Source organism: Odocoileus virginianus, unplaced genomic scaffold (genome assembly GCF_023699985.2).
Source record: "Odocoileus virginianus isolate 20LAN1187 ecotype Illinois unplaced genomic scaffold, Ovbor_1.2 Unplaced_Scaffold_13, whole genome shotgun sequence".
Classification (NCBI taxonomy): Eukaryota; Metazoa; Chordata; class Mammalia; order Artiodactyla; family Cervidae; genus Odocoileus; species Odocoileus virginianus.
This window is the reverse complement of record NW_027224275.1, coordinates 1352800-1367711: the sequence shown is the minus strand read 5'-3', so window position 1 is coordinate 1367711 and position 14912 is coordinate 1352800. Positions and strand designations below refer to the sequence as shown.

General features: G+C 40.9%; 1 protein-coding gene across 2 annotated transcripts; it reads left to right on the top strand.

Moving 5' to 3' along the window:
* Positions 1-2045: 2045 nt before the first annotated feature.
* VMA21 (vacuolar ATPase assembly factor VMA21) lies at positions 2046-13645 on the top strand. 2 transcript variants are annotated; one of them, XM_070462782.1, is made up of 3 exons: positions 2046-2269; positions 9178-9287; positions 9860-13645. In XM_070462782.1, exons 1-3 carry the CDS (start codon positions 2160-2162, stop codon positions 10000-10002), a joined length of 363 nt encoding a protein of 120 aa, XP_070318883.1. In that variant the 5' UTR covers positions 2046-2159; the 3' UTR covers positions 10003-13645. The 2 variants fall into 2 exon arrangements, with proteins under 2 accessions (XP_070318883.1, XP_020758781.1); XM_020903122.2 differs by lacking the exon at positions 2046-2269 and adding an exon at positions 2348-2540.
* Positions 13646-14912: the final 1267 nt, after the last annotated feature.

Sequence of the window (14912 nt, the reverse complement as noted above, 5' to 3'; positions counted from 1 at the left end):
GAGATGAGCTCACAGTAAATATTGTTAGAGTGTAAGAGTCAGCAAGAAAGAGAGGTACAGAGGTTTAGCTTACATAAAACGCCAATATGCTAATAAGATTAGCCAGGCATTTTGTCCCACCTCAAATTGTATTTATGAATGGTTATTGACTGAGTTATCACACAACTGCCCCAGAGGCTGCTAATGTGCCAGCCTTGGAGACAGGACTTGAGTGATGTTCCATTAGATAAATGTGTGACTTCTGACAAGTCCCTTCCAGACCAGTTTGCTCATCTGTACAAAGAGGAGCTTAGAATACTGTTATGGGCTGATTGTGTACCCCCTTCAGCCCAAGTCTGTATGAACTCCTAACCCCTCAGAATGTGACCTTACTTGGAAATAGGGTCATTGTAATTTTTTAATTACAGTCATACCGGAGTAGGTTGTTTGTTGTTGTTTAGTCGATAAGTCATGTCCGACTCTTTGCGACCCTATGGACTATAGCCCGCCAGGCTCCTCTGGCCATGGGATTTCCCAGGCAAGAATACTGGAGTGTGTGGCCATTTCCTTCTCCAGGGGATCTTCCCAACCCAGGGATCAAACCCAAGTCTCCATTGGCAGGTGGATTCTCTACCACTGAGCTGCCAAGGAAGTCCTGGCATTGGAGATATGCAAAGTCTAAAAGCAAATATCCCTCCACTCTGTGTTCATTCTAAGTTTTAAAAGATTTAGTTGGCTAAATATAGCACAGTTTATTTTAGTTTAGTAATAAGTTGTGCATTTTCTCAAGAGTTAACTAAGATTACCTCATCAATGTGATATAATTAGTGCCACAAATCAAAGGAAGGTGATGTTTTAAAGTAACTGTTGATCTCTTATGGTGAGTAAATACGTTCAATTCATTAGGTTTTTAAAAATATTAAAAATTGTCAGGACCCCCTTTACTACATTTTGATCCCTGGGGTTTCAAGCACCTCGTCCCAAGGTGATTAGCTAGAGCAAGGGTCCTCACACTTTTCCTGGAAAGGGGCAGATAGTAAATACATTAGGCTTTGTGGCCCAGTCTCTGTCACAAACAACTACACAATGCTGCCATTGTAACATGAAAGCCGCCATAGGCAATACAAAAGAATGAGCATGGCTGAGTTCCAATAAAATTTTATTAATGGACACAGAAATCTGACTTTCATATAAATCTTAATGTGTAGTGAAATACTATTCTTTTGATTTTTTTTAACCATCTGAAAGTGGAGAAACCATTCTTAACTCACACCTTGTAGAAAAACAGGTGGCAGACATGCTGTAGGTATTTGGCAGACTGGCCACAGTTTGCCAACCCACGAGCTAGTCTCTCTAATACTACTGTAGTTCTGGCATTAGGCGGTTCTTATAACCCCAAGGCTCTAGATGAGGCCCAGAGAGGGATTACAATTTTAGTAATTAGAACGCAAACCCGGGCTTCCTGCTTTCCAGTCCACGGCCCCTAAGGCGGCTCTAAGCTGTTGGTTTAGTCATGATTTCAGATGCGGTCTTTGTATCCATGTGGTGCAGAAAATAGATGTGTGGTCAGCGGCCTTTTCCAGGCGTTGACCATGTAAGGGCTGTCCTCTTATTAGCAGCCAGCAGCAACCTAATTTTGTCAAGCCTGACCCTAGGCTCATGCACCCTTTTCGTTTATACTTCTCTCTGGTTGTTCAGCCCTGGAGGCCCATCTGTCCCTTACTATTTGAGTCCCTGTTGTCTCATAGGCAGCTTTCTGAGCAGCTGCAAAATAATTTTTTAACTTTAAGTGGAAGTTAGGATCCCCAGTGTCTGGCCTGGAACAGTCACTCTCAGCAAGAGCTCTTTCAGCTCTGACATTGCCTAGCTTGACAGACTCGGGTGAGTGCTAAACTAACTCCTCCCAGCTTCCCAAGGCTGGACTTTCACTGCGGGCAATAATTAATGAGGCGTTTACTCAAGGGCTGGGGAATAATGTGCACTGCTTTTTTGTGTTGTTGTTGTCGTCGGAAACTGCTTGGTTGCCTAGCACCCCAGTCGTCCGCCTGGTCGTCCTTCCTCGCAGATCATCTGTTCCAGCCGCCTCGCAAGCACAGATCGACAGCAGAGGCCGGAACTGAGGCGAGAGCTGCTCGCGCGCGCTCAGGGGGCGGCCGCAGCACCGCCCTCCCCGGAGGACAATGCTGCGAGGCAAGTCCCGGCTCAACGTGGAGTGGCTGGGCTACTCGCCCGGCCTGCTCCTGGAGCGCAGGCCGCTCCTGGCAGGGCGTTCGCCCCGCAGCCCTGGCCGGTAAGTCACATGCAGGCTCCCAACAACGCCTGCGCCGGCCGCCGCCGCCGCCACCAGGCGTCACCTGGGCGCCGCGCCTGCGCGCTGCGGCCCAGAGCCCGGCACTCGCCGGCACTTCCGGCGTGGCCCGCTCGGACCGGTTACCCGCCTAGCAGACCGAGCGCGACTGCGGAGCCCAGCCGGCGTCTGAGCGTCTGAGCTGCGGGCGTGGCGACGCCATGGAGCGCCTTGATAAAGCGGCGCTGAACGCGCTGCAGCCGTCCGACTTCAGGTAGTCCGGAGCGAGCCGGAGTCAGGCGAGGGCCTAGAGCACCAGGCGGACTGGTCCGGGCCGGGAGCGGGGCGAGAGGGAAAGCCCGGGCCGACCGGTGGGTGGGCTTGAGATCCGGACCCTCGGGGCTGGGGCTGAGGGCTAGAGGAGGGCGGGGAAGCAGGTTGGGGTTGCAGCGTCTGCATGCCGGGCCCCTGCCCTTCCCTCGGGAGCGAGGGACCCGGGGTCATGGTGGCTAGGTGGGCGGGTTCTTCAGCTCTTGTTTCTGGCCTAGCACTTCTTTCTGTCTTGTCTGTATTGCGGTCTTGCTGTCTGCAGCCTTTCTCCCCACTGCAGGGTGAGCTCCCTGAGGACAGGAACCGGGCCTTCTCCATCTCCAGGTCCCCTGTAGGGCCCACATCGTCAGGGCTTAATAAATGTTTGCTGCAAGAGTGAACGAATGGAAGGGACAAAGGGCCGCCCCGGGTTTGAGCCTACTTCACTCAGGGCGTCAGTAGGATGGGGGCTGCTGGCTGAGTAGAAGGAACCTGAGGAAAAAGCAGGTGGTCCTGGTGGACTAGCCTGGCCCAAGATACCTTTAGAGGTCAGAGGGTGGGGAGGGGTTTAGCTCCCATTCAGTGTGTGTGTGCCAGGCCCAGCTTAGGTGCTTTGTTACATGCCTGTGTGTTAGTTGCTCAGTCGTGTCTGACCCTTTGCGACCCATGGACTGTGGCTCTCCAGGCTCCTCTGTCCATGGGATTTTCCAGGCAAGAATACTGGAGTGGGTTGCCATTTCCTTCTCTAGGAGATCTTCCCGACCCAAGGATCGAACCCACGTCTCCTGTGTCTCCTGCCTTGCAGGCAGATTCTTTGCCCGGTTTGTTACGTGCATTATCAGAATTGGGAAAGTGCTTAGTGTGCTGCTTGTTTAAAAACAGTGAAGTTGACTCAGGATGAGTGGCTTGCGCAAGATCACAGGGTTACCTCGCGCAATTAGTGTTGAAAGCTAGCAGTTGTCCAAACCCAGGATCTTTGGAGCCCCCGTGATCTTTTTTCACTCTCACAATGGCGATGTAGGTGGGTTTTTTTTTAAATTACTGTTTATTAGTGAGGCCTCCAACAAATATTTTTATTAAGTATACTTAAAATACAGTATATGCCTCCTAGACTGCTTGTAGTGTTTCTGCATGGAATTTGCGGTGAAATCTACTTGCAGTATAGGCCTCGCAATAAAGGGGAACATGGTAAGCTTCATCTGCTTCGTGTTTGCTTCAGAAGTTTATCTGAAGTGGGTAAACTCCAGATGGTTCTCAGAGTGGGGGCACAATCCTCAATTATTTGTGTGAGGCTAGTTCTAACTCTAAATGTTTGAATTCTTCCTTGCTCAATCAGAGACACATAGGAGAAATCAGTTGAAAGACCTCAGTTGCTTTGTTTTAGAATACCTCACTGGGTTATAACCCAGGCTGGCTTGTGCCAGCAGAACTACTGGCTGTAGTGGGCTGTGGCTGGAAGCCAAGGAGAAAATGTCATATAAACACTGGAGGAAGTTTTAAAACTAGTTTTCAAAAGTTTGTATGCTTAACTTTGTCCTTAGTCCTGTATTTGAGAGACTGAAAGTCAAATTTTGGGGGCTTAAGATAGGTAAGAAGGAATTGAAGACGAGCAGCAAGTTGTTGAGATATGCTCTATGTAGTGTGTGTGGGGTTAGAAATTAACACGCAGAAAAGATTGTGTTTGGGTGATGGGATGGTAAGTGATTTTGTGTGCTTTAAAACATTCTTATGATATTATATTCTCTTTTCAGTAATAAACTTTTCTCAAAGCCAGGCCAGATAATTGATATTCAGGAGATAATCTAAAGAACAGACGAACTGGTTAACCTTCCCTTTCTCTAGATTCTCAAGGTTTGTTTCTGTATCAGATTAGATGATCTGTACTTTGCACACCCAAAACACAAACACTGTGAAGGCCAAGTTTTTTGTCGGGGTCCACAAAAGAATTGGCCAAATACTGACTTCTTGTATGTATGTATGTATTTTTAAATTTTTTTACACAATTTTAAAGGTTACACTTCATTTATAGTTATTGCAAAATATTGGCTATATTCCCTGTATTGTACAATACATCCTTGTGGCCTGTCTTCACAATATTTTGTACCTCACACTCCCTTACCCCTATATTGCCCCTCCCAACCCTCCCCACTGGTAATCACTGTTTGTTCTCTTTATCTGTGAATCTGCTTCTTTTTGTTACATTCCCTGGTTTGTTGTATTTTTTAGGTTCCACATATAAAAGATATCATACAGTATTTGCCTTTCTCTGCCTGGCTTATTTCACCTAGTATAATGCCCTTTAAGTCTGTCCATGTTGTTGGAAATGGCATTTTTCTTTTTTTATGACTGAGTAGTATTCCATTGTATGTATTATGTGTGTGTGTGTGTGTGTGTGTGTATATTGCATCTCTTTTGTTCATCTGTTGATGGACACTTGGGTTGCTTCTGTATCTTGGCTATTGTAAATAATCCTGCTGTGAACACTGGAGTGCATGTATCTTTTCAAATTAGTGTTTTTTGTTTTCTGTGGACATGATTTTTTTGTATTTTTATAGAACTGCAGACACTCATTCTTTTTTTATTATTAGTTGGAGGCTAATTACTTTACAATATTGTAGTGGTTTTTGTCATACATTGACATGAATCAGCCATGGTTTTACACGTATTCCCCATCCCGATCCCCCCTCCCACCTCCCTCTCCACCCGATCCCTCTGGGTCTTCCCAGTGCACCAGGTCCGACACTTGTCTCATGCACCCAACCTGGGCTGGTGATCTGTTTCACCATAGATAATATACATGTTTCGATGCTGTTCTCTTGAAACATCCCACCCTCGCCTTCTCCCACAGAGTCCAAAAGTCTGTTCTATACATCTGTGTCTCTTTTTCTGTTTTGCATATAGGGTTATCATTACCATCTTTCTAAAGTCCATATATATGTGTTAGTATACTGTAATGGTCTTTATCTTTCTGGCTTACTTCACTCCTGTATAATGGGCTCCAGTTTCATCCATCTCATTAGAACTGATTCAAATGAATTCTTTTTAATGGCTGAGTAATATTCCATGGTGTATATGTACCACAGCTTCCTCATCCATTCGTCTGCTGATGGGCATCTAGGTTGCTTCCATGTCCTGGCTATTATAAACAGTGCTGCGATGAACATTGGGGTGCACGTGTCTCTTTCAGATCTGGTTTCCTCGGTGTGTATGCCCAGAAGTGGGATTGCTGGGTCATGTGGCAGTTCTATTTCCAGTTTTTTAAGAAATCTCCACACTGTTTTCCATAGCGGCTGTACTAGTTTGCATTCCCACCAACAGTGTAAGAGGGTTCCCTTTTCTCCATACCCTCTCCAGCATTTATTGCTTGTAGACTTTTGGATAGCAGCCATCCTGACTGGCGTGTAATGGTACCTCATTGTGGTTTTGATTTGCATTTCTCTGATAATGAGTGATGTTGAGCATCTTTTCATGTGTTTTTTAGCCATATTCTGTATGTCTTCCTTGGAGAAATGTCTGTTTAGTTCTTTGGCCCATTTTTTGATTGGGTCATTTATTTTTCTGGAGTTGAGCTGGAGGAGTTGCTTGTATATTTTTGAGATGAATCCTTTGTCTGTTGCTTCGTTTGCTATTATTTTCTCCCAATCTGGGGGCTGTCTTTTCACCTTGCTTCTAGTTTCCTTTGTTGTGCAAAAGCTTTTCAGTCCCATTAGGTCCCATTTGTTTATTTTTGCTTTTGTTTCTAAAATTCTGGGATGTGGGTCATAGAGGATCCTGCTGTGATTTATGTCGGAGAGTGTTTTGCCTATGTTCTCCTCTAGGAGTTTTATAGTTTCTGGTCTTACATTTAGATCTTTAATCCATTTTGAGTTTATTTTTGTGTATGGCAGACACCCCTTCTTGATGAAGATAAATTTTCTAAAAATTTTCTATTAGGAAACAGTGTACGGAAGCTTAGGTATGTTAGATGAGAATTGTGTAGCTCAGTGATCACTAAAGTGAGATGTATTAAAAGATGTTTCATTGACGAATGGAAAGAAAACAGATTTCTACATAAATTTTTTTAACCTTAACATTTTTAGTATCTGTTTTTCCTTGTTTTTATATTTTAAAGACTCCGTGACTAATATGTGTATAGATAATTTATTTAAAAATCATTATGCCTATATGGGAATATATGCTCAAAACTTTAATGATGGATCACGCAGTCAAAAAAGTTTGTAGACCATTGGTGTAAACTTAACATGTTCTCTTTCTTTCTGGGCTGTCAGAAGCCTCCCCCCGTAATGGTATGCACACAATTAGAAGAATTCCTTTGCCTGGATTTTCTAGAGGTACAAAGGAATGTGCAGGACTGTCTGGGACACAAGCTGTCATGTTAAGTGCTGTAATAACGGGCATGAAGTAAGTGTGGTTGGGTCCCAGAGCAGTGAATTGTACCAGCTGGCATAATCAGGAAAGCTGCCTAGAGGAGAGGCAGCTTCTTATTTTGAAAGGACCTTGATGGCTGGGCTGTATTCCTCATAGAGATGTAGATCAAAACTGAAACCTCTTGCTGAGGATTACCAGGAAGAATTAAGTTCAAGTGTTGACTATGAACATAAATTTAGACATGTGTTAAGGTTATAGAGGGAGCAACACTTGCCGCCCCAAAATGTCTCTTTGATGTGCAGATTATTTCAAACTGACCACAGTCAAGGCCCCAGAGACTCAGGAAGAAACTTTGACCTTCCCCTTAATTGCGTGAAAAAATTTAGACACAGGGCCTGTTCCTGGAAAAGAGCTGTCACCAGAGATATTTGCAAAGAATATGGGCTAGGTGCGGTGGGGTCGAGGGGACAGGGCATAGAAACTGGAGACTGCTCTGTGTCCCATAGACTCTACATGGCCTAGGAAACACTTGTTGACTGAACATCTGCTTTTCCATCTCTATGTGTATTGTCTTCTTCCTGTTTGAAGTCCCAAACCCCTACCTACAACATCTTCTTTTGTCTTTTTTTTTTTTTAACCTGAAGACAATATTTAAGGCGAGGGTTTTGGCCATTTGGCAAGTTACTCAGTTTTCCTGGGTCTCTTCCATGTATACATGTTATTAAACTTTGTTTTTCTTCCATTAATGTGTCTCATGTCCGTTTAATTCTTAGACCAGCCACAAAGAACCTAGACAGTAGAGGAAAATTTCTTTATCCCTGACAAGGTAGTGTGAGAGTGGTTAGATTGAAGTGAAAAGGGACCTTTAATCTACAGGATAAAAGCCCATAGGATAAAAGCTTAGTGCTTTTAAACGTAACCTTTGCGGTGATATGGATGAGGGGTGTGTGTGTGTGTCCAGGGTTGCTGGAAGCTTACTACAGCTTCCCTGTCAGTAGTGTTATCATTTGTGATGATGCATGGGACCAATGCTGACATATATCTACTTGTTGAAAAGCGGGTAAAACAACATTAAGGAATATTTGAAAGTGGGAAATTTATGTTATTATTGTGTATTAATCTGGAGTCCTTTTTCATGTGCACACCTTTTGAATGTAATTGGAATAGTATACATCTATACTATTGGCAAAGTTTTTCTGGAACGGGCCAGATAGTAAATATTTTAGGTTTGAAGGCCATGTGGTTTGGCACCACTACTAAGCTCTGTCTCTGAATCTCCCTGGAGTCTTAGGTGACGCATAAACAAGCGAGTGTGGCTGTATGCCAGTTATACTTTATTTACAGAAGTAGGCAAGGGGCCTTTCAGGGCTTATTTGACAGACCGCTGATATACATAAAAACAGTGTAATCTGCCTTGTTGATTTCTCACATAGATATTTGCTGAATACTTGTCAAAATTAGTTTTAATGGTTCCATATTGATAAGCATAATTTGTGAAATCATTTCCCCTTTATTGGACATTTTTATGTTACCCATTGTTACTGTTTTAAGTCGCCATTTATCTGACTTGTTTTTCTTTAATTGTATGATTTTAGAAGCTTAATTGCATTCTTCAGAATCATTTTATTGTATTCTAGAACACAACTTTCCCATTGGAATATTTCCATTGATTTTTAAAGCCTATGAGCGATAGAATGCATGGAAGATAAAGTGTTTTGATATCAAACTTTTAATGCATCCATGCTGTGTGAAGACCATCTAAGTTGTACCCTCGCTACTTAATTACAAAGAAATTTGAGCAAAGTTTCCTTCAGCTGCATCCAGATTGCTCTGGGCTCCTTTTTCTTTGGAGATTCGCATACCTTGTCTGTACTGTATTCAGCTAGCCACTGATAGGATGCTTTGTGAAGGAACCTCATTAGTTGTTTTCTGTGTACCTTCTGCCTTGCTACCTCCATTGTGAATTCAGTAAATCGTGTATATTTGCAGAGCACTTGGAAGATTCCAAACCACTTTTTGCACTTTACATTTCCTTTCACAATGGGTCTGCCACTGGATCTCTAGGCTATTCGAATTTTGAGTCCCTGGCACTGCTCTTCTTCTGGCCACTGTTTTCAAGGCAAGGGCAAGGTTCCGAGCATCTTTTCTGTGGGTATTTATAGCATTTACGAACACAAGAATGGTTCGAAATGGCTTTGCAGGCTCTGATTTTCTCTTTGTTTACTTTTTTCCAGAAATGAAAGTTCATTAGCATCCACTCTGAAGACGCTCCTGTTCTTCACAGCTTTAATGATCACTGTACCTATTGGGTTATATTTCACAACTAAATCTTACGTTTTTGAAGGTAATCCTAGACATAAAACAAGACATTTTCACCCTTAACTATATATGAGATTCTATGCTCTCATGATCTCTTTATATCTGTAAACTGGATATTAATTTGACTTGCTTCTGTTTTGCTTTTCAAAAATCCCATTGCTCATAATGAATCTTCATGAAATGAATTTTTCATCACTCAGTTATTTGTTTGACATCATATTGGTTTACGGGTTTCTGTGTGATAGCTTGCAGATCCTTTCTTTTAATAGCCCCTGGAGAGCGAGAGTTGACATGGGAGGAGGAGTGGGGGAATGTACTCTTGCTGGCAGACATTGGAAGGAAGAGAAAATAAAGCCCTCTTTATTATGTCAGAGTCCTTAGATGAAGTGATTTATTGTGGTTTTCATTCAAAATAATGTTCTTCATGTATAGAAGGTATTCACATCTTTATATGAGTACTTGATTTATCGCCACACAAGGTATTCCTTCTTAATTGTCTGACTAGTTAAATAAATATATAGCTAATAAAAATAATATGTTTTGATTTTTATATTTTTATATATTTGGAATAAAATGGAAACTTTTTTCTCTTGATAGGCGCCTTTGGGATGTCCAATAGGGACAGCTATTTTTATGCTGCTATTGTTGCAGTGGTCGCCGTCCACGTGGTGCTGGCCCTCTTTGTTTATGTGGCCTGGAATGAAGGCTCACGGCAGTGGCGTGAAGGCAAACAGGATTAAAGTGAACATTGCCTTTTGATAGTTTTAAATTGATTTTTTAAATGGTAAATCGATCTGTGATATTGATGATTTCAATAAAGTTGAAAGAACTTGTTAAAATCAATCTTGAGGAGTTCACATTTGACCAGTGTAAATTTTGATCCTTCTAAAACAATGCCTTGTATCATCAGTTTTAATTGTCTGAGTCTCTCATTTGCAAATGAGAATTTGGAAAAGCTAAACTGGTTATAAATAAGTATGTGAAATTAATTATGCATTATTCTGGGAAGAATTTTATTATCTTACAACAAAAAAATGTTTTATATAGCATTTTTTCTTTTAGTTGGCTTTGAGTTTTACTCTATGGTTGTATTCAGATATACATAGTGGAGCAAATCTAAATTTTATTTTTCGCTGGAACACTTTCCCTGACTGTCATGAAAATACCAAGTCATTAGATTTTGGGTTGTAAATGCCTGTTGAAAATTGCTTAAATTGTGGACACTGGAGTTAATCTGAGTGTCACTGAGAAATTTTGCATAAAGTAGTAGTAATCCCTAGTCAATAGAAATCTTTCTTTACATTATTTCATGGGGAAACTAGGCTGAATCACAGGCATTCATGTAAAAGGACTGGGTTTATTAAAGAATGCAGATAGCAAAGCAAAGAGCTAGCTGCCTGGGCACCTGGCTTGCTCCCTAAAGGCCTCTTACAGGCCAGCCTCCTGCTTTCAGAGGAGCTCTTTAATGGTCTGCTTTGCTCTGTCACTCAACAATGAGCTTACACTTTAATTACGAGGTTGTATGAACTCGGTTTTTCCTACTTTTAAATAATGTATATGAAAGAATTTACTTTTAAATATGTTCATTTTTGCATACTTACAGAGTGTAAACAATCATGAAAATCTATTATTTTTATCACCCAGGAAGTATTCTTGGAATTTTTAATCAGTGCTGTTATGTTCCAGATATGTATAGATAATTCTTGAGGTCCTTTCTGATAGAAAAAGACCCTGTTTTTTAGTATCCTTGGTCTGTATTCTTTCCAGCCACTTGGTACTATTTGTGTGTAATCTAAAAGCACACAGGGAAAAATGCATATTAAAACAGGAAGAAAATGTTAATTCCCTGTAGTGTGGCCACCTGGATATAACCACTGTTCTGGTTTACATCCGTGTGCATCTCTGAATGCTAGTTTAATACACAAAGTTTGGTTTAAGTTCAGAATCTGCCAATTTTATCTGGTGTCTATTTGCATTTTTTCAGATGAGTGATTATTGGATATTTTCTTAAACAGCACATTCTACCTTTACTGTTTTAACTAGATACTTCATTGTGTGTATTTCTGTCATTAATAATTCCTCATACAATGGCCCTTGCTGTGAGTGTTTGCCATCACGGATTTTGTTAGTTCCCCTCTGCTTTTGGATGTCGTGGAATTGGACTAAAGGAGCAGAGACACAGTTAGGCATAAAAGCCAAGAAGCCTTTTGTGTTTATTTAATTGCTGAGAAAAAACAAAATGATTGTTGTAGGACTGTTTTTTATTCCCGCTTATAGTTAAATGTTATTTGCCGTTTAAATGTCTTAAGTAGTTATTCTGAATGGAACCTGTTTTCTTAAAGAGACTACAGTTTTAGTATACAATTGTACAAATTTAATATAAAATTGTCAAATACTCCAGTTTGAATCTAATGTACTATAAGGTAGATTTCTAGATGGTCCCTTCTTTAGATGTCTTGTTGTACTTAGAATTTGTCCACTTAATTTCTTTTTCTATAATGCCAAGGTTTTTCTTGTACTTTTGGAATCTTATGCTATTTTTAAAATATTGATGTCCAGTGTTGGATTATTTTGTTTGATTTCAGACATTTGCTGAGTAGATAATATGAGTGTTTTTCTGCAAGTATTTAAACTAGGGATTCATGCAAAAGCAGCGTAATTTTCTCTTGGAAAAAGTACCAAGCATTTGAAAGTTAGACGTGGATGGTAAGGTTGATATATGGAATTATTACAATAAAAACTTGTTTTCAAACCAGTTAATATTTTCTTAAGGTTTTAACTGTTAACTCACTAGTTTGCTGCTGTTGAAATAATAAGGTATATGACAAATAGATTTATTTTTCAAGATATCTCAGTGATTTCCTCTTGTACAATGTACATACTTCAGGATGTATAGAAAGAAAAGCTACAATTGAGCCCTTATATAAATACTATAAGGTAGGACTATGTTCACTATTGTTTGAAAATGGATTGTAAGAATAACCTCAATTAGGGGTCTTAACTTGAAGTGTCAGTACAGGCTACTGATTGAACACATGACCTTCACCTCACCTCACCTCCCATTTTGACCCCCAGAATATAATCTCTTTTCTCATCGTGCTAAAAAATAGTCTGCTGTAGAATGCATATGATGTCATTAGCTCTTCAAGTGGATCCAATTTTACATGTGAATTCACTTTTGAGTTGTTACTGAAGAAATTTAAACCCTCCGTTAAAAACAACAACAACCAACTGCATTTCATGGGAATCTTAACAGAAATATATTGTAAGGTTATTTTCATCATAAAGATCTCATCAACTTTGTCCCCAAAGCAACTAGTTGACTTGTTTGGTGTTTATTTTCCATTTTCATATAAATAAATTTTATATATACAGCTAGTGTACCCAAGGATACCAGTAAAAGTAAGATGAAAGGTACATGAGAATTTATATCCTGTTTTAAATGTACCTAGTGTATATTTCTTGTCTCCAGACAAGTTCATGTTTGTTCTTTTACTTATGCTCAAGTGAAGTCGTAGACTGTTAGACCCATTTTATAAGTAAAATTGTCACTCGTTAGGTCAGCAGCAGATATCTCTGCTGTCAGGCACTCTTGTGCTCCATCAGAAGAGTACAACTTTATTAACTCAGACTCTGCTCTTACATTTAAGATTGTTTTTGCAAGAGCTGGACTGAAGCAGTGTATTCATAACTTGACAAGATTTCTTTTTCCTTTTTGCAGGGGAAAAAGGGTCACCTGAGAAAAATTATTTTCAGGGACTTTGGGATTCTAATGATACATATTACATGTAACAGATGAACAGATTAATCCTTTATATATTCATTAAAATAGTCTGGAATTCCTCAGCCTACCATCGCTCCTGGCCACACTTTCCTTGCCTGTTTGCTACATGTATTTGAAAGTAATATCTGCATTCCTTTGAAGATGTTCTATAGGTCATATTTGTCAGTTACACAGACTAGTCTTCCTTTTTCTCAAGTTCAGTGAAATGTCACTGAACAGTAATAATAGCAATAGCTAACATCTGCACAGCACCTTACAGTTTGCAAAGAACGTTCACATATTCTTGTTTTTTTTGCTTAGTGAACCTGTTACCAGATGTCCTAACCTTGATGGTAAAAGTGTTAGGAGCTTTAGAGTCACTGAATATGCTGTAGTCTTGAATAGTGCCCTGGCAAGGGGCAGTTTAGATGCGCTACCTTAAAAGCTGCGTGTAATTATCAAAATGGGGGGCTTGAGTTCTTTAGCCACTTGAATCAGATTTACTTTTGTAAGTGATGCTTTTCTAATTGTTATCTGGATGGTTTTTGTATTCGTTTTATTCTAACCTGTAATTTGTATAAATTTACCATCTGTTGTCATTAAAAAAGTTCATAATGCCACCTTGATGTCTCCTCGTTCAATTAATAGTAAGTTGATTAACCTCTTCAGTTTTTTGCATTTGTTTACCTCTCTGTTTATACCATATCAGATATGAACAGAGCTGTCAAGGGTAAGCTTTTGTGCAGGAAATGTAGGCCAGAGATATTCAAGCGGGTGGAGCTGTGAGGGATGCTGAGACAGGAAGGGTTGTGATGGGCCCATGAGAATTGGTGGAGCAGTGAGGGAAAGACAGCAGCTCCTTGCCTTGTGGCTTAAGAAAATTAATTTGGGAGTGAATGGGCTTCAAATACCAATTAAGGAGTGAGGCTGGGAAATACTTGTGGCTACTTTAATTTATTAGACGGGGGTAGTCAGTTCCTGGCAATGCCCAGCATGCCACCCCCTCCTGCCGGTGCCCCGTTCCTCTGTCCTCTAGGCCACATGTTGGTTTTACAGTTGACCCTTGAACAACACGGGTTTGGACTGCGTGGGTCCACTTATGCACGGATTTTCTCAGTAGTGAATACTACAGTGCTGAACACTCTGGTTGGTTGAAGCTGCAGATGGGGAACCGCAGGTGGGGAGTGTCGAGTTAAAGGATTTTCCACTGAGGGGAGGGTCCAGTCCCTAATCTTCATTGGTTCAAGGGTCAGCTGTACTCATTCCAGCTGCTTCCTGTGCTTTGGAGAGTTCTAGCTAGTTCTCATTAATAATATCCACTCCAAAAAAGATTTGAGACATCTACATATCCAAATGTACAGGTTATATACAATTGTATTTATATACAGAAGTATGTGATGTAAAATGTGCTGTGAGCTCAGGAGACAGAAACCACTGGAATCTCCTTGTGGGATTTACTGCCCAGACCTAACCCTGGCCTGAGTCAGAACCTCTGGAGGGTGGGGGAAATACATACTTACAACAGGTTGTGCTCTGACGCAGATGGCTTGAAACCACCACTGGACACAGAATTATACATGTATGCTTTTAATGCTGGACTTGATGTTTGTATAAAGCAGGCCTGAAGTAGCAGGCACTTTATTAGGCAAATGTAGAATCCTGTGTAATGCTATATTGAAGGTTTAGTTTACAATCAGAATTTATGGGGTCCTTGGCCTTATTGACTTCCCTTCACTACTAATGAATTATGTTAACTGAAAACTGGTGTACAGGAGACAGTCCACTTGGCCACTGGGCTCCTCTGGTGCCTTTCCCTCATTTGGAATCCTCACCACTGTGGTCTTAGGAGAGAGGCAAAAACCTAACCCAGAAACTTAAGTGAATTTG